The 23,502-nt window shown below is 39.2% G+C and overlaps 1 protein-coding gene across 5 annotated transcripts; it reads right to left on the reverse strand.

Moving 5' to 3' along the window:
* Positions 1-6,028: 6,028 nt before the first annotated feature.
* Positions 6,029-22,355, reverse strand: ecm2 (extracellular matrix protein 2, female organ and adipocyte specific). Of its 5 annotated transcripts, none has more exons than XM_010766881.1 (11): positions 22,202-22,355; positions 21,425-21,586; positions 18,432-18,620; positions 16,037-16,771; positions 13,078-13,193; positions 12,520-12,670; positions 11,845-12,002; positions 10,759-10,898; positions 10,537-10,649; positions 9,260-9,473; positions 6,029-7,877 (listed from the first exon to the last, which is right to left on the reverse strand). In XM_010766881.1, exons 1-11 carry the CDS (start codon positions 22,323-22,325, stop codon positions 7,709-7,711), a joined length of 2,271 nt encoding a protein of 756 aa, XP_010765183.1. In that variant the 5' UTR covers positions 22,326-22,355; the 3' UTR covers positions 6,029-7,708. The 5 variants fall into 5 exon arrangements, with proteins under 5 accessions (XP_010765183.1, XP_010765169.1, XP_010765176.1 ...); XM_010766867.1 differs by having other exon boundaries at positions 16,037-16,810; XM_010766874.1 differs by having other exon boundaries at positions 12,520-12,655; positions 16,037-16,810; positions 22,202-22,354.
* Between the last annotated feature and the right edge of the window lie 1,147 nt (positions 22,356-23,502).

The following is a 23,502-nucleotide window of genomic DNA, read 5'->3' on the forward strand; positions in this document are numbered from 1 at the left end:
TACATTGGAGATTATACATTCTTAGTAAATAAAACTTCACTAAAACTTATTCATCAAAAAGATTAGGTCACTTATGTTGTTATTAAATCCAGGAGTGTCCTACCTCAGGTGTTTGTGTCCTGGTTTAAACCCCGCGCAGTGAGCAGAGCAGCAGCAGCAGGGTCCAGCTGGAAGGCTGAGCTTTGGATCCTCAGTCAATACATTCCCAGTGAACGGAGAACAGCATCACCCTCTCTCACTAGAAATAATAAAAAAAACTGAACACCCCCACTGACGGAAAACCCACGCTGTTGGGGTAAGAGTTTGCGTTTCCGTGAAGAGCTTGTGACTCAGTGATCACACCGTCTGTACATCTCTGGGTCTACAGCTGAAATGCCAATGTTAGGATTTCACTCATGTGCTTTTCTTCAGGAGCTTTGAAGTGATGCCAGGATCATTAGCTTCAGACTTTTGAAGTCTTTATATAGGACAAACTGGTAGGTCTGTCGCCACCCTCACAGCTTGGTGCCACATAAAATATGTTACCTCAACATGAACGGTTCCTACACTAAGGCCTGTTGGCACTGGGGCAAACAGGGAGAGTGGGAATTCATATTTAATTCATCTAAATTAGTGTTTGTGAAGCAACTAGCAGGAGGAGAATGTTTGAGATGTAGTGATGCTTGTCATCAGGTAGCAGAATATATTTACGGTTAAGAGGACGGAATAATTAACCCTTTTTTTTTATTTATCCAAAGAAATTACTGCGAAAATATATTAAAAAATGTCAACATACAAAGAAGCTGCAACACTCTGTAAAAACAATGATCCAATCAAAGTGAGGAAACAAATATAGACATCTCAGAGCATAATCTGCAATCCAAAAAAACAAGCACCTAGCCTGTTGCAGACCACATTTTGGCCTTTGTTGTGGCTCAGAAACTGACATCCATAGAAAAGTTTGTCTGTTTGTCATTGAAACTATTTCCAGAGTGATTCAGTGCCCCTTATGTTATGATCCACTGAAGTAAGGCAAGATTGCAGATAAATAAAAAACAGTTTTTCCCTGTAAGGGAGACAATTAAGTCAGATTCAACCTTTTGTAGTTCAAGCAAAGCATTCACATCAACACCAACTAATATCACCTCGCACTAATCCTTCTGTAATGCTCTCCTCACGTCTCCATAAAGCTGTGACTTTACTTTAACCAATACATAAAGCTAATAAGTCTTCCGACATAAGGTTCTTCAAGTTACCCTAACAGTGAGTAAGAACGGGTGGCTTGTTTTGTCTTTGTATACATACAGTTGCAAGAAAAAGTATGTGAACCCTTTGGAATTACCTGGATTTCTGCATAAATTGGTCATAAAATGGAGCAAGCCACTGCTGTCCAGAAAAAACATTGCTGCACGTTTGAAGTTTGCAAAAGAGCACCTGGATGTTCCAAAATATTCTGTGGACAGATGAAACCAAAGTTGAGTTGTTTGGAAGGAACACACAACGCTATGTGTGGAGAAAAAAAGGCACAGCACACCAACATCAAAACCTCATCCCAACTGTGAAGTATGGTGGAGGGAGCATCATGGTTTGGGGCTGCTTTCCTGCCTCAGGGCCTGGACAGATTGCCATCATCGACGGGAAAATGAATTCTCAAGTTTATCAAGACATTTTGCTGGAGAACTTAAGGCCATCTGTCCACCAATTGAAGCTCAACAGAAGATGGGTGATGCAACAGGACAACGAGCACAGAAGTAAATCAACAACAGAATGGCTTCAACAGAAGAAAATACGCCTTCTGGAGTGGCCCAGTCAGAGTCCTGACCTCAACCCAATTGAGATGCTGTGGCATGACCTCAAGAGAGCGATTCACACCAGATATCCCAAGAATATTGCTGAACTGAAACAGTTTTGTAAAGAGGAATGGTCCAAAATTCCTCCTGACCGTTGTGCAGGTCTGATATGCAACTACAGTATAGGAAACGTTTGGTTGAGGTTAATGCTGCCAAAGGAGGGTCAACCAGTTATTAAATCCAAGGGTTCACATACTTTTTCCACCCTGCACTGTGAATGTTTACATGGTGTGTTCAATAAAAACATAAACATATAATTGTTTGTGTGGTTTTAGCTTAAGCAGACTGTGTTTGTCTATTGCTGTGACTTAGATGAAGATCAGAACACATTTTATGACCAATTTATGCAGAAATCCAGGTAGTTCCAAAGGGTTCACATACTTTTTCTTGCAACTGTATCTTTCTTAACTGGAAAGGAATAGCAGAAGACAAACTGAGATGATGCTTGCAACATGCAGTCAACATCGTATGTTCTGTGTTGTGTTCTGCATGATGAGTCTTAACAAGGCACAACATGAGAGCCTAAATCTTTACATTTTAGGCAAAAAATACCTCCCAGGAATGGAAAAGCTAACAGGAGCTTGTTTCCTCAGGGGTTTATCCATATACTATTCCTTTTTCCATTTGGTGCTGCTATTTTTCTGCTGAGCTGATCTAAATATGCCCTGGTCTGGCAGTCAGACAAAACCAAATGGATTGTGTTCTGGTTTCAGTGCATCTTCTTGGAGAAACCATATTTTCCAATCCATCAGAGATCTGGTTAAATGATCATCTTGTGTTTAACATAGTCTTTGACGAAAAATTCCTAAATATAGAGGATCTTAAGCAAAAGTATCTTTAGATTTTTTTCCTTTAGTGTTCTAGTTTTCTTGTTTTAACACAACAAACTATTTTGCTGTCACTCTTAATTAACCTCATAGAGATTGCCATTTGTCTTCAGTATACATGTATTTTGTAATCAGGTTTTTGGTTTGATTTGAGTCCAGGCTTTGTTGCAACTAGAAAAGAAGGTCTATTTTTTGTATTCATATTTGATTATTAGGGAAGTATTGATTGACTTAACTAAATGAGTCTTTACTGGTATCTGTTAAAAAGCTTAAAATAAAAAATATATACATTTCTGATTCAAACGAAAGCATCAATAATGAATAATTGAAGGCACCAGTAATGGACAGTCAGTCTACGTCACATTTAAAAAGTCCACTGTAAAGTACTGTTATCTGATATTACAAAGTTCACTTTTATTCCCTGTTGAAACCTCAGGGTCAATCCCTCATTTTCAGAGCTTTAGTTGTAGTCGTGCTTAAACAATAGCCTGCTATGAGCCAGGTTTCAAGATAAAAGGAACCATTTTCCCTAATGTTGCAGGAATGTAATTGTAGCATGATGTAAGCCGCTTTACAGTTTTCTGCTTTCTATGCAGCGTGACAGGACACAGGCTTTGTTCTACACTTCTAGGGCCAATAAACCATAAGTATTTCCTGTGATTTTATTTGCCTGGACATCTTTATAGTCTGTCCAAACAAAAAGGTACAAAAGTAAACTTTGAATGGTTGAATTTTTGTTTTTGCTCATGATTTTTGTTGTGCTCTCAATCTCTGTTCTCGAGAATCTTGTGAATGGAAACCTCAAACTGTAGCTTCAAAAGTCTAAAGACGGAAAGTGGTTTGTGGTACTGAAATAATATATGGCGTAATTGTTGGAGTCACAGTATTCAAACTGCATATTACAATTTAGAGATTATTTCCTGATGGGAGATGGTCTGCGCTCTTGATGGGAGGCAGTCAGGATGTCTGTTCACTCAGGATATCATACTTTCCAACCCTTCAGACGTCTGTCATGGAGCTTCTTTTGTTGAGAAAAAGATGTTCCTCCATCTGAACCCTTTAAATGCTGTTAGTCACAGAGCAACTTGCACAGCAACCGTGCCAAGGAGTTGCCTCAGCACTGGTGTGCGTTAGTGCTTTTTTGTAGCCTCTTTTTGCCAGGAAACATTTTGTTAGAGCAGTGACACGGTCATAACTCAGGGCGTGTTACCTACTGCTGAGAGTGTTACACAGCCTTCAGGTCGACTTCACCATGACGTTAACTCAACATGGGTCCACGTAAAGATTATGATCGTGTTAAAAAATATTGTGCACAAGTACATGGTGTGCTTATTCAGTAAACGTATTAAAATAGGATTTTAAACTTACAGACCTATATGTTTATTTGATTTTAGGTACAGTATGTTTTGGGCCACCAGGGCCTTTATTCAGCCCATGGACAATAAACCTACATATAGGTTTAAGTGTTAACAACAAATAATTTCACAAACTGTATTTAATTATTTGCTATGTAACAGTTTAAAAAAAGTTAGAATTTTAGATGAGACATTTTTAACAATTCATTGTATGTAACCCCCACTTTGTTTGACATATAAAATAATTAGTTGAGATCAATGTTTTCCAAAGTGTGTGGCATGTTACCTCTTGAAATGAGTAGTAGTCATAGCCCATTGTCAGTGGATATTTGCATTTATAGATGATGACCGTGTCCATTAAAGAGTATTTTTTTCAGTTGTATTTGACTAACTTTAAAAGGGCGGCAAAGGTAGGATTATTGAAATTATCAAATAAACGAGTGAAAGTATTGGAATGGATAAAAGACTTTAACTTGATTTATTTTACTGAAGGCATTTTAAATATTTTATATCTTTCTGCTTGGAGGCTTTAACTTCTTTAAATGGGCTCGATTATGCTAATTATTAGATTCACATTTGTATTCAGAGCATCTACTGGGACATGTCTCCATGCTTTAATGTTCAAAAAGCTCTTTATTTGTCTCATACTGCCTGTGCTGCAGCACCTCTTTTCACCCTCTGTCTGAAACCAGAGCCCAGTCTGCTCTGATTGGTTAGCTGGCCGGCTCTGTTGTGATTGGTCAACCGCTTAAAGAGGTGCCGTGGCTTAGCCTATCACTTACAATGCCTTGGAGCACTATAGCCAAAGGAAATGCAAGTGTAAAATAGTGATGTCACACTATTACATGTCACTTTGTAACAGAAGTAAACAAACAAGTCCCACGTTACAATATACCAAATTCATCCTTTAAGGAATTCATCCTGCTATAGAGGTGAATGAGGGTCCAAACTTTTTTTTAATTTATTTTTACCTCATGAAATGTCTGCTGTGTACATAACCTGGTTATTACCTTGAGCCTTAAGCCTTCACCCTGAGAAGCATTGGAGAGGTTATGTGACTAATGAGCATTAGATGGATTCTTCATGTGTTTGATATGTGATACTGATGGATATAGCAGCTGTTCACATTGGCAAACAAGAAGAACTCTCTTTTCAACCAGGAAAACGTTTGATCTTTGAGCTCTGGCTCATTGCAAGAACATTTTCCAGCTGAAGAAGGATGAGATGTCTGCTGCCAATATCTAGAAAGTGACCAGACATTACTGATAGTTTTTGTTGTATTGCTTTTCTTCTTTTAGTTTATAAAGTATTATTGTCTAGATATACATTAACAAAGAAGGAGCTGAGGTTTAACACAGTTTAACAGTTTAACTTTTCTGTTTCAATCGTCCTTCAGATCTGTCTGCTACTGAAGTAACTGATCCTCAACCTCAGGCTTCCAGAGGAAAATATTATGATAAAGTTGGCTTTCAGTTCTGATAATTGCAGCTTCCATTGAATACTTATTGCAGGAAGGCAGAGGAAAAATGATGTCCAGATAACCACATTTTATCATGAATCATTCTCAATAGTCAGCATGGCTCCATCTCCTCCCAAAGGACTGAGGTGTAAATTTGGTAACAAGAAAATAAATGAATACTATCCTCAAGGTACAGGATGTGCAGACTGTAAATGGGCTATGGGTATTCAATGGAATATAATCTTGTTGTGACTTCAGGCAGGTTGAATATTTGCATTCACTGTCAACATGCGTCTAATCCTGAAAAGAAAACCTCTACAGACTTCCAGATGGAAACATGAGGCTTAGCCTCGTTCCAGACCTCTGAATCACTGCTCATATTGTTTTCATCTAAAAAGTCTTCTTTCAGATCAAGAGGCTGTATAGTCTATGACTATTTTGCACATTTCAACAGAGTACTTTTCCACTTCGTTATTTATAAGATATTGCACATCGCTGCAGCTGCTCTTTCTGTCATAGTTGTGCTATCATATATTCTTTTATACACAATGACATCTCTTTAAACCAGCAGAAGTATTTTTAATTCATGATCAGTGCTGAGTAATTAATACAGTATACTGCAGTTACACAGGTTGAAGCATAGACATAGAACACTGAGGACGTCATTCAAAGAAAACTTTGAATTGTAATTTACAATAAAACTTCTGGAGCCACTAGATCCTCCTACATCTTAAACACATGCATTAGAAGGTTGTTTCCTCAGACCATATAGCTAGACTTATCTCCATTAAAGTTCATAGAAAACCTGCTGCGATGGCATAAACACCATGGATGTGTAAAGAGAACCCCATACAGCATTTGAGAGATAGAACATGGCACTTGTTTCTTCTTTAAACCCCGCCTCCAATCTGCACTGGCACCAGTCAAATTAATTGAGAGAGAAATAAGCCTGGATTCACCTTTTAGCGCATTTTACATATTTTAGACTGTAATCATTTAAATAAGGGCTAAAAAAGTTTTTGTACTGGGTAGTTGATTTAGTCTTTTTTAAATATATATTATTTTAAAATGTTTACAGTTGTCTCCTTCCCATTGTTAGTCGATGGGAAAAAGTATTTTTGGGCCAAATGACATCACGGACTGACACTGAAGTTGTAGTTCAGCCGTTTGGCCACTAGGAACATTTGCTTCAATGTCAAACACACTTCCTGGGTGCTTGATAAACACCACAACTGCATTTAATAATCTCCTTTTCAATGACGAGACACGGTGAAATACAAGATGTAGTGTGCCCCATCGAATGTCTCTTATATCACATGGTTAATAAAAAATGCGGTGAATATAATTAAAGCACAACAGATTCTGATAGGACATGTGTGATGTGTCTGATGATGTAGTTTTAATCAAAAGGAAGAGGAAGTTACTGTCCTTCTGCCTTTATCCACTTAAGTGCACAAGATGGAGGAACTTGTCAGGCATGACTGAACATCTTCTGTCTTTTTGTATCCGTCTGTAGGATTATCTCCCCATCAGCACTTCATCTTTGACACAAAGAGCTCAAAGTATGAGGCACACATGTGATCCAACTCCTCCTTTCCATGTCAGAGTTTTTATGAAAGAAGGCATTGGAAGAAATAGAGCTGAGAAATGGAACATGAAGGTGGTGAGGTCATTAAAAAATAATGTGTTTGGCTTGTGGTCTCCTTTAATTGAATTCTTTCCATTTCTCTTTATTGGCATTTTCATTTTACGGTGTATGGTGCAGAAGGTCTTTCCATTTTAGAGAGTTTGACATTTTAGTAAAACAGACAGATGTGTTAGATTTAGAAAGTTTGAAGGTGTTCTGGCGTTTCGATAGCAGGTTTAGGTGAGCCATGTGAAAAACAATTTACCATAAAACATATTAGTGGATTAGGGCCAAAGGAGAGGTCAAATCAGTTGGGTTTTTTTTTTTGTAGCTTGTCAGGATTCAGTCCAAGGATATGACGGGACAGGACATGAAAACTACATCAGCAGTAACCGAGTTGAATTATACTGTATATGTTTCCATGTTCTACCTGTACATCATGTGATTTCTTATGATTTTGGGTGTCATTTCAATAACACAGCATCAGAGGAAGCTAGGGAGGAGAAATGTATCTTATTTTATGTTTGACTTCTTATGGGAAAAATAAAATACAAAATATTTTCCCCAGCGTTTCTGGGGTTTTACACAATTGTCTTTTTGCCTTTGTGTGGTCATTTGGTTTTCTGGGGTTTTAAGACCACACTGGAAGAGGAGCGTACACAGGAGAAGGCTGTCGGTGAAAGCCTCTGGGGGTCGATGAAGTTGTATTCCAGTCTAAGGGCCACCATAGTGGAGTCTCCGCTGTGGTTTGGGTCGCAGATGCCTTCGTCAGGGATACTCCTGGAAGACAGTGTCAGGATGCAGTTAGAACAGTTAGTTAAATGCACTTTTTGGTACGTCTATGGCTGAAGCTGCAACTAGCAATTAGCGATTAATATGATGATAATTATTTTTTTAGAATAATCACCAATCAAATATTTTTAAAATATGAGAACATTTTTTTTTAAATGACCATCACTACTATCTTAGACTTGTTTTGTCGGACCGACAGTTCCAAATCTATAAAGGTAATATATATACGTTTTTCATCTTCAGAGTATAGCCAAAAAGGAGACCACATTTAAGTTTGTATGATGCTGATGTTTTATTATAAATTGCCTTCTTTTACCAAGTTATCTAAAACATCTATACAAAAAATAATTTATTTAGAATGCTGCAGCCAATTTTTGAACTTACTAAAAAAGGTTTCTACTTTACGTTATTGATGTTGATTTTTTATTGTACAACATGTTAAAATAATTTGCAATATTTGTTTGGAGGCCTAATACACTTTCACACCTGAAGTACCATCTTGGCAGTACATTTGCTGAATTGTGTAGTGTTGAAATGGTTACTTTTATATAAAGCCATGCTACATCCTGGACTAGCTGTGTGTATCTTGCATGGACCAATGTGTGAGTTTAATGAGGTTATTCAGGGTGACCCTCAGGTGGAAACTTCAACTTGTTTTGTTTCTTGTCGTCAAGACGACTCTCCGTTCAGTGAACTTCTTAGCTTTAATATTGTCTGGCGGGCTGAGAGAAGTGAGTCAGTCGTCTGGTCACGCTCAGGTCTGTTGGGGGACTCTGTGTTGTTGATCTTTTAGGACTATATTGACATTTTTTTTCCTTACTCTATCTTCACTCACCCGGTTTTGGTTTTCTGTCAGCAGCTTCTTCTTCTTCTAATAGTCATTTCTATAGTTGTATCCATCATTTCTACCAGTCTTGATGTATAGTAAAAAGCTGACATTTAGGAAGACATTATGTTAACTTTGTCAAGTCATTACCCAAAATCACAGATCAGATTTTTACAGCAAAGCACAAATCAGCCTATCACACACCTCTCACACTTAATAATTAAAACTGATACCTCTAATGGGATCTGATGGGAAAATAAGTTAGGGTGAAATTTGGTTGTTTCTTCCATAAAAAAAAAAAGAAAGAGAGAAATTGTTGTTTTTCTACAAAATATAACCATACATAAAAATTAACATCATATTATTGTAATAAGTGTAACTTTATGATCATTAATTAATAGTTACTTTTAAATTAAACTTAATTCATGGCAAGAAATCACACAAATCCTGGTAAAAAGGGCAATATTTTCCAAGGAAGTTATCCTTTTAAAGATACAAATCTGTAACCCTAATCGATGGATATTGGTGGACGATGGCTTCATACCTGATGTTGTTGTTGTTGAGACGGAGGAAATGTAAGTTGGTCATTTCGTTGATGCCAGACGGGACAGACATCAGCTGGTTGTGATCCAGACACAGTTCCACCATGGAGTGATACGAGCCGAAGAATGACTCTGGCTCAATCGCTTCCCCGTCTAGTCTGTTGTACGAGAGGTAGAGGTACTCTAAACCCGGGTCCATGTGGGCGAACACGTAACCTGTGGAGGTGTTGGGAGGAGATAGTGTATCATCATTATCAGAGGATCGCTGTTGATTTTATATATTCATGTGTGGTAGCTGTTTGCTCAGCTCCATGAATACTGGTCTTATTTTTTTTTTTATAAAACAGTGTAGTCTATCCTTCTTCAGCTCATCCAGTAACAATGGCAGAGTGCAGTGGAAAGGAAATCACTACCTGGGGAAATTCAGATTTAACGAAGGGTAATGTTTCAGTGAGTTCCTGCAGTAGAAAATCGTTTCGAGATACTATCACTTTGGCCGGGTAATGTCAGGCCATTTGCCTTTGTTTCAATTGTTTTCCTTAAATCTATTGGCGACATGAGAAATATAGTGGTATGTCATTCTTCATATACGGTAGGCCTAGAAGTTGTTAAAGGAAGTCTTCAGTAGGGTTGCAAAATTCCGGGAATTTTCAAAGATGGAAACTTTCCATGGGAATAAACAGGTTTTATGGGAATAAATAAAGAAATTGAAGGTTGGCTCTTCATAGGGAACTTAAATATAGTTGGGGAAAGTATATTTTAGCATAATCTCTGACTAAAACAAACAGATGCCATTCAACTACACTTGAATATCCATGCCATTCCTCAATCACATGCACATAGCACACTGCTTACTGCATGGCTATTGAGACCACACCCCCTACAGGCACTGTGCATTCCTCCATCACATGCACAGATGATTTCTAGAAGTAATATTTAACTCAACATTCATGTTTTTGTTCTTCAATGAAACAAATTATTGTTCAATAAAATATTTAAAACTTGTTCTGTTTAAATCTGTTGAAATGTCATGTTTTTCATCCATTTTGCATGGATGTTTTCTTATGACAAAACAAAATGTTTATATTTATGCCTGGATATGATACAATTACATTACATTACCCTCAATTCCCATTTAGTTCCCAAAATTCCCCATGGAAATGTACCGGAAATGTTCCGCCCCTTTGCAACCCTAGTCCTCAGTCCAACAGTTAAACCTCTCATATCTGCTGTGGGTCAGGTTTGTCAGCCAGGTGTTTTATCAACACTGTCCACGTACCAGGTATCCTCTCAATCTTATTTCCCAACAACACTAAGTGGACCAGACATCTGGGCAGGTATGATGGAACCAGGTAGAAGTCATTATGAGAAAGGTCAATGGACTCCAGATTTCTGCAGAGAAAGAGGAATATGAAGGAAGAAATGGTGTGTAAGGAAATGATGGACAAACATTAGCAATTTACAATAATGGGTGATAGTAAGAAGTCTCTTTTTGTCCGACCTGTGGCTGAACCAGGCCAGCGGGGCAATCTTGGTCTCATCCAGCCTGTTGTGTCTCAGAGAAACCACGTTCAGATTTTGAGTCTGATTGAAAACTGTCTCTGATATTTCCTCGATCAGGTTGTTCTCCAAGTAAAGCTCCTGAAAGACGGAAAAAAAGTTTCACATCAAGGTTGGAAAGTAAAATTAATAGATTAGAGGAAACTTGCTTTCAAATTCATGGAATTTAGTTTCTGAGTCAAGTTCGGATCCCAAAATGTTAAAGGTTTTCTAGTTTTTAATGAGTTACCACTTAGTCTTTAAACTATTATGTTAATTGTGCTTTCGGTTTGGTCTGTGGTTTGTTGGGACTCTTGGGTTATAAATACATAATCTACCAAGCTGAGAAGTGAATACCAGACACTCTGGATGCTGCTTAGTAATTCTAAATCATTCTTAAATTGTTATCAAAATCACACTGTACTATAAAGTGCTATTAGTGTGATAACTACAGGAAACCCATGATCTCTAGGACTAACACCTCCAAAGTTCTAGGTTTTGGGATTTTGTAATGTGTAGAAACTAGGCTAGTTTTAGGGTGGATTTACATCAGCAGCATGTGGCTGGTATTTTGCAGTTTGTGGTTAACCAGAGCCCATAATTACACGTTGGGTGGACTGGTTTCCCACAGGTAGAAGCTGAGTTTACTCAGTAAAGGAGTCCTACACTTTAGAGCCAAAAAGAAAATACTGATGCATCAGCAAATCTCAACTCCCAAAGGATGAACTGACTGCAGCAGCTTTTAAGAAGGCCTCAGGAAATGGGACCAGATAGACTTAATTCAAAAGCATATGCTGCTTGTGGGTTTATTTATACATTTATTGAGCCCTACTTTGAGTGTCCTTTGTGAATATCTTTTTAAATAACGTTTTTCGGAAAATATTGAACCATAATAAATGGTTATTGCACCACAATATTCAACTGCTGTTGGTCCTCAAGGTTGGCAAAAAAGCTTTTAAATATGCTGCCCCTTTTGGAATTCCAGTGTCTGGAATGAATATGTAAGTGCAGAGACACAGACGTTATGTCAACAGATATTACTTCATACCAGCAGTGATTTGGGGAGGCCTTGTGGTACGGTGCGGAAGTGATTTCTGCCCAGCCGGAGGTAGGAGAGCTGGATGAGAGGAGCGAAGGCTAGAGCATTCACATTCCCCTCACTCAGCAGATTTCCCTCCAACTCCAGAGTCACCAGGCTGCTCAGATCTGCAGATGGAAATAAATGATCCAGTGTAAACATATTGTTTTTCACTGGAAATGTGTCTTGGAATCAGTGCAGTAAGGAAACATCTGTCAGAAGATAATAGTCACACAGTTACTTTGCACAACAGAAAAGCAAATAGTTATTTCATTTAATATAACAAATATTTCTTGCATTACTTTGCCATTACAGCTTATCAAAATGTCAAAGGGATAAACAATTAAGACCCCCTAAAATGATCGTTGGTGGGAGATGTGTTACACTGCAGAAGGCAGAGGTGAAGTCTAGCCAAGATTAACCAACCATTTCTGAATTATGTTGAAAGCATGGCACTCGGGAGGGCTCAATCCATCAAGGGTCTCCTGCATGTTACGTCACAGAGCCGTCTCAAAGGTTTTGCATTCAAAAGGTCCCCCACACACAAGTGCAACATTTTGAGCTTAAAAGTTCATTTTAACAGGCATTAGATAGCTGCTTGATGGGTAGTGACATTTGAAGCTTATGGGATACAGTGGCACTTACCATCCAAGCTGTTTTCTTGGATTCCTCTCAGTTTGTTCTCACTGATCTTCAGCTCCTGCAGGGTGGGGGGGAGGTTAGCGGGCACGGATTCTAGGAGGTTACCGTCCAAGTACAGACGCCTTAGCATCTTTAGACCCTGAAACACCCACACCCACACACACACACACACACACACACACACACACACACACACACACACACACACACACACACACACACACATACTGTTGATGCACATTTAAAAATAAGCTTTTGTTTGCCTTATTTACATTTTTCATGAAAATCATTTTTCAAGCTCCTACGTGTTTAAATGCATCAACTGTTTTGTGTTTAAGTTACTTTTCTTGTTTATTTATGTGAAGCCTAAAGGTCTTTGTGAATATTGTCGCGCTTTCAGAAATGTTACCATATTTATTTGGTTTCTGGTTGATTGTTGATCATTACTTTAAATGATACTTTTCTCTGATTAAAAAAGATGCATTTGAAACTTAGATAGACGGTTGCAGTGAAAACAAGTGTGGTTTTATTTTGAAGGGCTGCAATAGTTTAGCGTCTTACTTTAAAGGCTTTGGGATCAATGCTGTCAGAGGTGAGTTTGTTTGTCTTCAGGTTGATCCATTCCAGGTTGGGGATGCCGTTGAAGGCTTCTGCTGGGATGCTGGGGATGTTGTTGCCTGCAGGTCAGAAGAGTGTTAACGAGAGTCACTGCCTACTGAGAGCAAGGAAATAAGCAGGTTGTCTTTTTATTTCTCGAATTGATGCGTGAGGTATTGATATTGTTCCTAAATACAATATATAACATTGGGTTCCGATACTATTTAAATCTGATTCCTGGCTGATAAAAAGCCTGAATGTGATGCTAAGTTGTAAGTCTTACTCTTACAAATATTTACTGATTATTGTGTCTCTCCTCGCTCATTTTCTCTAACGGTGTGTTATAGGCTCACAGTGAAACTACGGTAATCTCAGTCAAGTTTCATTTACAAGGTAAAAGATACACCTCTGTTAGTGGACTATGTATTTTTGGTTGAATGGTATTTTCTGATTAAATAATCAGACATCTTAATCTTCCATTATTTTAGATGTATGATATAAAGTCTTTTGAAATGATTGTTTTCTTTTTGTAATTTAACTACAAACCCCATGTGCAGACCCTTGGCCTGTACTACGAAGCAGGATTCTCAGGATTCTTAGCGAGGTAACTTCAGGGTAACTTCAGGGTTTCCGGTCCTGCGACGCTGGTTCTCTTCTTACCGGGCTAGATCTCCATGGTAACTTATGCTGAATGGCAAACCTGCTCCGGAGCAGGTTAGGTTCCAGGATAAGAGATCAACTCAGTGAAAGCACCGCCTGATGACCAATCAGAGCTCAGTGTGCGGAGTTTAAAGCTATCAAGTCATATAGGAAATACATTTTAAACTGCTGTTGCAGGAAAGAGGTCCGGCAAAAATCACCGACTGTGTGAACATGAACATTAATAGAATATCACCTCCCATCTTCAGAGCAATATGACTTTTATAACATTAGCGTTAACAAAGCTTACTAAATATCTGCCACAAGTTAACAAAAGTAACCGGAGCAAAATAACATTACATACAGTCCGCGGCACTGTGAGTGCAGACGTCGATGTGTCTCATTATCATTCATATCAAATCATCAATCACATCATAATGTATCATATATTTCCTTATTTGAGCCAGCTTCTCGAGCCATTCCTGTATGTTCAACACTTAATGTCACATAGCTACTGTAGGCAGAAGTATTATTTAAAACAACACATTAAGTTGACGAAACACTTGAGTCAAATGTAATTAAAGTCAGATCCACTCGTGTCTTAGACGGGGCAGTGATATCATAAAAATGTACGAATTCAAACACTTTTAATTTTTTTTACCAGCTGTTCTGTATTCACCTTGCTTTTATCCTGGATAAATTGTTTAAATCAAGGATGTTTAAATGTTAACTTCTTCATATTTGTCTAACATGATAGTTTACTATTCAATCAGGAAGTATGACGCTGCGCTGTCTGTACGCTTGTCCATGTTTGTGATTGGTCAAATGTTGATAACCCCGCTCCTTTCAAGTGAACGCGCTCTCAGCCGGACAGAGAAACCCTGGGTTGAGTTACCGAGTTGATAACCAGCGTCGTAGGACCGTTTAGCGAGATCGCGTTTGTTTTGGGTTAGTTAAGCCAGATAACTCAAACATATCCAGGGTATATTGAACTGGCTTCGTCGTACAGGCCACTTAGGCCATCTAAGCTGCAGTCATTCAAATACAAATGCAAAAAATATTTATACAGTACCAAGGCAGTCTTTAAAAAAAAAAGTAGTAGGACCTAATGACATTGGGACATTGCCACAGACAGAGTAATGAATCATTCAATCAGATATGATATATGTAGCCAGGGGCGGACTGGGGGGAAAAAGTGGCCCGGGGATTAATTGACAGACAGGCCCACTTAATGCGCGGCATGTATCGGCCGGCCGGCGACGAAAGTATGTTACTTAACAAAAAACCCTATGCATTTAATGTTATTTTGGACCATTATTCATATAGTAATCACATTACTGAGCCCTTGAGTTGCCTAGAGCAAAATAGTTACAGCATATATTTAGTGATTTTAATGTTAACAGATCAATAACATTTGGACCCAATTTGCCTGACTTGACACATGGAATAAAACATGGACTCAATGTGGGTGGGACAATTTGACAGGGGTTGTGGGCAGGTGGTGGACCTCAACTCCTCTAAGGGGTCCGGGGGCATGCTCCCCCGGGAAACATTTTTTTTAAATGTTGAAGTTAAATCTGGTGCACTTTGAGTGCAAAATTACGGACTAAATATATGGATACATCTCTCAACACCTGTATGAAACAGAACTGTAAACAGATTTACTTTTTCTTTCAACATTTATTTGAACAGGAGGCAAAAGTGACTGCACCCAAAACAATAAACCTGCTAGCTCACTAGCCTAAACTCAGTAACAGAATGTGGGCAACACGTTCTTCTCCACAGCCGCGCGACCTCTGAGTCAGACGTCACTTCCCCCTTTTCTATCCTACGGGTGCAGCCCATGAATGTGCAGCCACTCCCCCTGAACCCCGTTTCCCTGACAACTCCGGCCCACGCACAGCACCGGCCCACCGGGAAAACTCCCGGTATTCCCAATGGCCAGTCCGCCCCTGTATGTAGCCCAATATCACAAAGTACACATTTGTGTCAGGGGGTTAGGCAGGAGGTTAACAAGTGTTGACGATTGAACATAATGTAGGTTTTGGTCATTTATAGGATTTGATGATGGTTAAGAAAATAAACCATGCCAACATTAGCCTTTATGCACTGATTAGGCTAAACCTGATCAACAGTCTTGTTATTTTAAAATCCTGTTACACCTTTTAAGTTTTCAAATTAAATTCTGACCCCCATTACTAGTGTGTCTGTGAACGAGTTTTAGATCTTTCTCCATGAAGCTATCTGGCTCTACATTCCTCGTCTTTTCGTGGTGCAGACTTACCCTCCAGACTGAGAGACTTGAGCTCAGGGATAGACAGAGGGGGGAAGTAGGTGAGTTTGGCATTGTCACATGTCAGCGTGACGTCAGAGATGTCGCAGCCTGGGGGGATGTCTGCTCTGTTCACCAACACCTCTTTCTCCTCCCCTTCCTCTTCTGCCTCCTCCAGCTCATCCTCTGTCGCAGCAGAAGGTCTTGGGATCGGAGCAGGGAGGAGGTCTGGTTCTTCTTCAGCTTCTTTATCGGGCATCACAAACACATCTCCTCTCAGCCACACCTCCTCCTCTACCTCCTCATGCAGCTCCTCTTCCTCCCCCCGAGCAAAAGCCAGTAGTTCCTCCCTCAGCCTCTCCTCCTGCCACCTCCTTTCCTCCTCTAGCTTCCTTTCTGCCTCCCTAGCTTCTCTCTCTGCTGCCTCCTTCTGCTTCCTGTCCTCCTCATCCTGTCTCCTCTTCTCCTGCCTCCTCCTATCCTCCTCCTCCAACAGCCTCTTCCACTCCGCCTCTTCTCTCTCCACCTGCAGCCTCAGAGCCTCCTCCTCTTCCCTCCTCTTCTCCTCCACTATCTTCCTTTGCTTCTCCGCCTGCCCCTTCCTCTGCTTTCTCCTCATCTTCCTCGCCTCATCCTTCTTCTTCAGGCGCTCCTCTTCCTCTCGGTGCTCCTCTTCTTCCCGCCAGATGATTTTCTGAATCTCCTCCTGGGTCAGCGGGGTCACAGGGTCCTCTGGGTCGTTGGGAACTGGGGAGTCACCAGAAAGGTCAAGGCTGAGGTCATAGTCTTCGGTGGGTGTAGGGAGGTGCGGGGCAGCCAATCATAGGACAGGAAGTGGTGCAGAGGGAATAAAAAGGTGAAAGTAGAGGAAGAGAAAAGGGGAGGACAAAATAAAGAAAACTAAAAGAGAATGCTACATGATGGAGAGGACAGACAGACAGACAGGAGGTGGACAGACAGACGGCTGTGTGTTATGGTCATAACACAGACAGACAGGTCGCTACAGGGCAGACGGCTGCCGTAAACCAGTCTGAACTATTACACTATTCTGGTATGACCACATTGAGGTAAAGTTGGTCTTTTTGTGTTGGTCAGTGTTGGTGTGAACTGGTGCAGAATATAAATTAAATCTATGAAATGTGTTTTTATAACAAGCAATTAACCTAGTGGTAGGGTAGAGTGTACCAAACCAATACTGATAGTGGTCCCAAAAAACAAAAATAAATCTGTGTAGGACTTAAGAAGGTCTGGCTTATTCGAAGCTAATGTACCTGTAGGATTCTTGCTGTTCTGAATGTGTATCCTCATGGGTGATTGCACTTACTGTAAGTCGATCTAAATACAACGTCAGCTAAATAACATTTAATGGGTTGATACTGATTCGGATAGGTGGATGAGGTATACTATAATTTACATTTTTGAGGGTTTTACATTTTGTTGTACAAAGATAGGAAAGCAATGTTTAAAGGACCTGGTGTCGTCTTTTAAGTAAAAACAATGATCCCAATCACTTCCACACAGTGAGGCATACAGCTTGATAATCAAACCATAGTGATTGCAGATACTCAAAGCCCAGTTATCGGCTTCTGTATCTTGACTGAATGTGGTAGGGATTTTTCATTTTTTATTTAAACAATCCTATATAGGCCAAAATAATTCTGACTAAGATAAATCACTTGTTGCTGTTTTATCGGCTTCCAGCTGATTGAGTTGGATAAATGTAAGATGTCTGGCACTTTGCCCGAGAATACCTCAGTGTGAATGAACCAGCTACTTTGAAACAGCTTTTAGCGTTTTTTTCCTTGATAGGTAACCCCAAACACAGCAAACATCAATTATATAAAATGTACTTATACAGATAGGTACATGTCTATATTGCTATTGACATCATGTTAATGCTGTATTCTACCTACATCTACACACAGTGATAAGTCATACTGTCGAGAAAATGACTTTGACTTTTCTCTTGCTTCACCTTCATACATGCACACAATGACTATACAATGTGTGACTGTGAGCAATGAGTATGTTTACAAAATGTGATATCTTCATACAATACAGACATGTGTTTTGGACTAACTCAAAATGTGAAAAACACATTTTTAAAGCCATGATGGAAACAGGAAGCAGCATGCTGAGGCCTCAGAGATGAAAACTGGTAAACAATTGGTAGACAAATTTAAAAAATGGTTGAAATCTGAGGGTAGAACTGCTTAGTTATTATGTTGTACAAAAATGTTTCAGTAAAACTTGAGGTTCTAAGACGTAAAGTTCTGATAAAATTAAGCGTCTTTAAGCATTAGGAAAAGCGCTGTAAAAATCCCTTGTGTTATTATTATTATAACATTTCTCATTTCTGTTGCCTCTTGATGTTGTACCATGGCGTTGCCACATGTTGTGTTTCTACCTGACTCCATGCATACGGGGCAGCACTCCCCGGCGGGGGTGAAGGGGAAGTGGCAGTGCACTATGGGACAGGTGATCTCGTCACAAAGCACCCGGCCTCCGGTACACAGACATGTGACACAGGGCTTTGGAGACCAGACGGCCTGGTCGAATATGGTCAGACCCTGAATCACACACTGGCCCTGCTTACCTGTAACAACACACACATCATCTCGGTCAGTTCAGTAGTTACTATTTTAGTTACAAGTCTTTATCAGCAGTTCATACAGTGGGTGAAATATCAAAGAAGCAAATGTAATTTGATTATTGTTCAATTATGACAGTTTTCAGTTTGCAAGATAAATCTTCTCTTTCAGTCTATAAGCGCAAATGCAAAACAAATAACATCACTAATGGTGCAGTGGAGTCCAACGTACAAAAAAAACCTCCACTTTATATTCCCACACAATTGTGCGTCCTGACTCAACTTTTTCATGTAACACTTTACACACAGCACCATTTATTGAAAACATGTTTGACAGTACACACGAACAGAACAACACACAAAAAAGAAGGAAAACAACTTCAAATTAATTATAAACAGAAATTATCTGATTATGATAGATTGCCTCATCGGGTTGGAAGGTAAACGAATAGAATCTTTTTTTGTGTTTATAAAAACTAAATATGATTTGCAAAAACATGCAAAGCTTCAAACATCTAATGCCAATTGTGTTTCTTGTGGCCGTTTTGAAGAAAGATGACATTCTTATTCTTTTTCAATGAGGGAATAGCTGTTAATGAGTCCATCAGCAGACATAATTATATCAATGAACAAAATGTAAATGCGTGATTCAGTGGTCTAGAACAAGGCAGATCTAAATCTTAGTGGCCACATCTTTATCCTAACCGACCCTGCAGTAATTGCTATACGTCTAGTCAAATGTAAAGCCTGTACTTTACCATCAGAACCAGACAAAGCAGTGATTTGTAGCGTTTCCACTCCTCCCTCTGATTTAACTCCACCTTTCAGCAGCAGACCTGGTACAGGCTGCGTCTGGCAGTGAGTCAGTAGAAGAGACTGTAAACCACTATGATACAGCAGGAAGAGGCTCTTTGTGTCTGTCCTGTCTGTCATCTATCCTTTCTAATGGTATGCTCTTTGTTACGTCCATTGAAACACAGGTAGTTAAGAGGCTCAGGTTATTTCTCCTAAATACTGTCTCTCATATCTCTGTCCTTTTTACTGAGAGCAGTGCGACTGTCACCCTGTCATCTCTGCTGGAGCACTCATACTTTAGAGCTTTTCTTTTACCTGTCAAATATTGTCTTGCTGTCATTGAATATCTTTATCATCCTAGTAAATTGCAGGGTTTTGAGTAAATAATACAGCAACCATCAGATGCTGAGCTCTATCATGCTCTGGTGTCCAGTGCATGCTTTTAGGTTTTTACTAGGAGTGAAACAAATAGTTGATTCACAGAATGTCAAGAAATTAAACAAATATGAAATTAAACAAATATTAAATCAAACAAATATTCTTTTGTTTATATTAAACAAAAATATAAATAACTATGTTTTTCTGATTCTCTAGTTGGATGATCTTCTGCGTTCCTCTGTTTTATATCATTGCAAATTGAATATATCTGGGTTTAAGAGTATTGGTGGGACAAAACAAGACACTTGTGAAACTAAGGAGCCCCAAAGTCCCAACATGTTATTTCTTGTGCGTGCATTAGAATATGTAACATAAAAGTAAATGTTACAATTTTTGTTAAGAAACACTCTTTTTAAACTAAACTGGGGAACAAATCAGGAAAGGCTGGTGCAAAAAAGATGCATTGGCACAATGTACCACCAGGGTTCATTCATACAGTCCTCTTCAGAATATCGGAAAAGTATAAATAACCTAATTGGATTGATTTGCTTTTCAAGAACAGATATAAATGTACCTACAGTAGTAACTTGACCTCACTTAATTTTGTACAAGTGTTTTCCTCTGTTACTTGAGTTATGATCACCTCCACTATACAATCTTGGAGGTTCATCTTGAGATCTGCTTATTTCACTAAGCTTCTGTTCCCAAGATCCATAATTCATCTTTAAACGTTTAATCAACTAGTCTTTCTGTGCCTGTTATTTCCTGCAGTCTGATCTATTTTGTTGTTGTTCCATCTCATTTAGTTGTGTCTGCTTGTTACTGAGACACCTCAAATGTACTCAGAACTCAAACAACAGCAACATACCACACCAGCGTCCCTTCTAATTACATAATGCTGAATTCATTGTTTTAAACTGAGGGGCTTCTACATGGCTTTGAGGTTCTTCTTTAAAGACTCTTTCCTCATCTCTGTGTGAGATTTATTTTCTGTCCAGCTCTTTTCCCACACATGGTTTTCCCTTCTGTTCATGTTGGAATTTGATGATTTGTCATTTAATTACTGAGCTGTAATACCGGCAGCTTCATTATGAGAACAGGATGAAGACTCACTGAGCAGTCTTTCATCCCTTTTTATTGGCTAAAACACTTTTGTTATCTACTAAAGATACCTGTTTCCATGATGGTTTACACCTAATCTTAAACACTGAGAAAAATAAAGAGTGACATAGTAGACAAATTGAAACCTGCTAGTCTACTGAAAATCTTCGTAAGGTTGAAACTTGCATGTTATTATTTTCTTTCTTAGTTTTTGTAAATGATTGATGAATGAATACTTGGGTTTTCAGACTTTTAATAAGACACAACAAAAGAGTTTAACCATTTGACCTTGGTCAGGGAATTTTTTTTCGCTGATTTAAGTGTAAAATAAAATAAAAACTATCATGAAAATAATAAATTAATGTTTCATATCTATTTGGTCTGTGTGTTACCCATATAATCCTAGATCTTTGAAACCAATAGTATGTATATTTGCAGAAGTACAATAACTATTAATCATAAATAATATTGACCATAAAGGTGTTATTAGTGCATTGTAGTAGTTTGTTAAGGTTAAGGTGGTGTTACTAACTGACCTGGGATAACGTTGTAGCTGGAGTGCTGTTCCTGTAGGTTCTTGTAGGAGTCCAGGAATACTGTGTTTCCTTGTTGTACTCCAGGCTCCTCTGGGACAGTAGGACCAGGAAGCAGTCTGATCTTCTGTGGTTTAGAGGGGCCCGATCTGGCCCGCCCAGGACCTGCAACACATGGTCTTGTCAATTTAGAAAGCAGATATAAAAAATAAATGGAATAAAAAATGATGTTTAATCAATAGAAAACTTGTTGTCAATGAGCAAGCTATTGATCTTTCAAATACCGGCTTTATTTGTATTACTGTAGGGGGCCCAAGATGCTTCCCTGTGGGACTCCATGTGTTATAACTTGAACAGCGGTTTGTTCTTGTGTCATTAGAGGCATTTTACATCAGAAAACAAGACTGACATTTGACTTGTGATGGAAGAGAAACATAAGATGAGCTGAAACCTCTTGACCCGACATTGAGCTGGACTTTAAGGATGCTGCATGCGTACAGTCACAAAGTACAGTTGCTGGTCTAATGTTTACTGCTAGTTTAACCGCAATCCCTCCTTTTTACAGTTCTACTTCAGCCATTGATAAAAGGACAAGATGCAACATTTTAAAATGACAGTTTCAACGTTTTTGGAAGGTTATTTTAGGTTTGCATATTCTCCTCCTTCCAGTCTTTAACCTAAGTTACCTAGGGTAGCACTGGACTCGACGCACATAACTGTTACCAATCTTTTGATCTTGCTACCGATATCATTGCTTTTCTTTATGAGGCAGAGTCTTACCGTGTCCGTCCCTCTTCTTCTTTGCCCGGTGGTCCACATTATGAGGTTTTTTCGTGGCTTGTCCTTCTGAGAGGGTAAGGATCACAAGCAGCCACAAGAAGGCCGCCACCAGCCACCACCTCATCCCTGCAGAGCAGCACAGACCACATTCAGGTTTCCTCACAAGAACCTTAACTCGCTTTTTTCATCACTATGTCTGGATAAAGAAGGACATTTTATATTCTTGTGTTCACACCTAACGTGTCAAAGCCTTACTTTGACAAATAGAAACAGTTTTTTTCTGCAAAGCCCTTTTTTGTGTATTAAAAAAGGCAAAATTCTTAAATATTAAGTTGTAGTCTTAACAGAAGCAGCCATACAGTTTTCCATACCTGTTTCAAAAAAGAAATGGGATTTATACCCAGCCGTAGACTTCAATAATTCCTTTGCAGTTTGAGATTTACAAAAGACAAAAGGTAACCAGACAAAGGTAAAAAAAAAACATTTGATTCTCTCAATGGCTAAGGTTGAAAACAGACGAGTCAATGTTGTTTCTCCACTCACAGAAAAAAGACAAACGCGAGACAGAGGTTTTTACCTGCAGCAGCTTCTTGGACGAAAAGACCTGTCAGCGCGGATGCTTGCCCTCATATAGCCCTCTGCTGGGGTCCTAATGGCCGGTTCCCTTTGTACGTGTGTGTGAGTGTGTGTGTAATGACTAGTCTATACACAGCAGTCCTGTCATTATTAAAGCAGTTATCTGATTCAAACACACACCTTCACACACCTGATAGTTGCAGCAGATTGAACGACTTCTGTGTATAAGCCTGAATAACAATAATAAATGTGTGGTAGCTGTGCCCCAATGCATGATGGGAGTTGTTAGTGCTGTTAAACCGTAGGAGCTTTTGATTTTTTTGGATGGAGCCTAAACAGTTGGTGAAGACCAAACCAGAGATAAAAAATGCCGAGCGTCGAACAACACTTTGAAATGGGATGGAACCACGGCAGACTGTCCAAAACTGGATTTGAAAGGGTCCATCCTGTCCCCCCCTCCCCCACCCCGTCCCCAGAACTACACATGCTGGAAAAAGTTGCCAGTATTAAACTGTGTACATCCCTGGAGGTTTAGGGGATAGGAAACACTCAAATTTAAAACATATAATTAATAAATGGGTGAAAATTGCTTGTGCCCATAATGGGCAGCATTAATATATACCCACATGCCAGCTAAGGTCAGAAGAGCTTTTTTTAACAGCTGGTCTTATGTCTGTGACCCCTCCTGTTGTTAATTGATAAGCCTGAAAAATGCACTTGCCAAG

Source organism: Notothenia coriiceps, unplaced genomic scaffold (assembly GCF_000735185.1).
Source record: "Notothenia coriiceps isolate Sejong01 unplaced genomic scaffold, NC01 NC01_scaffold00000321, whole genome shotgun sequence".
NCBI classification, from domain to species: Eukaryota; Metazoa; Chordata; class Actinopteri; order Perciformes; family Nototheniidae; genus Notothenia; species Notothenia coriiceps.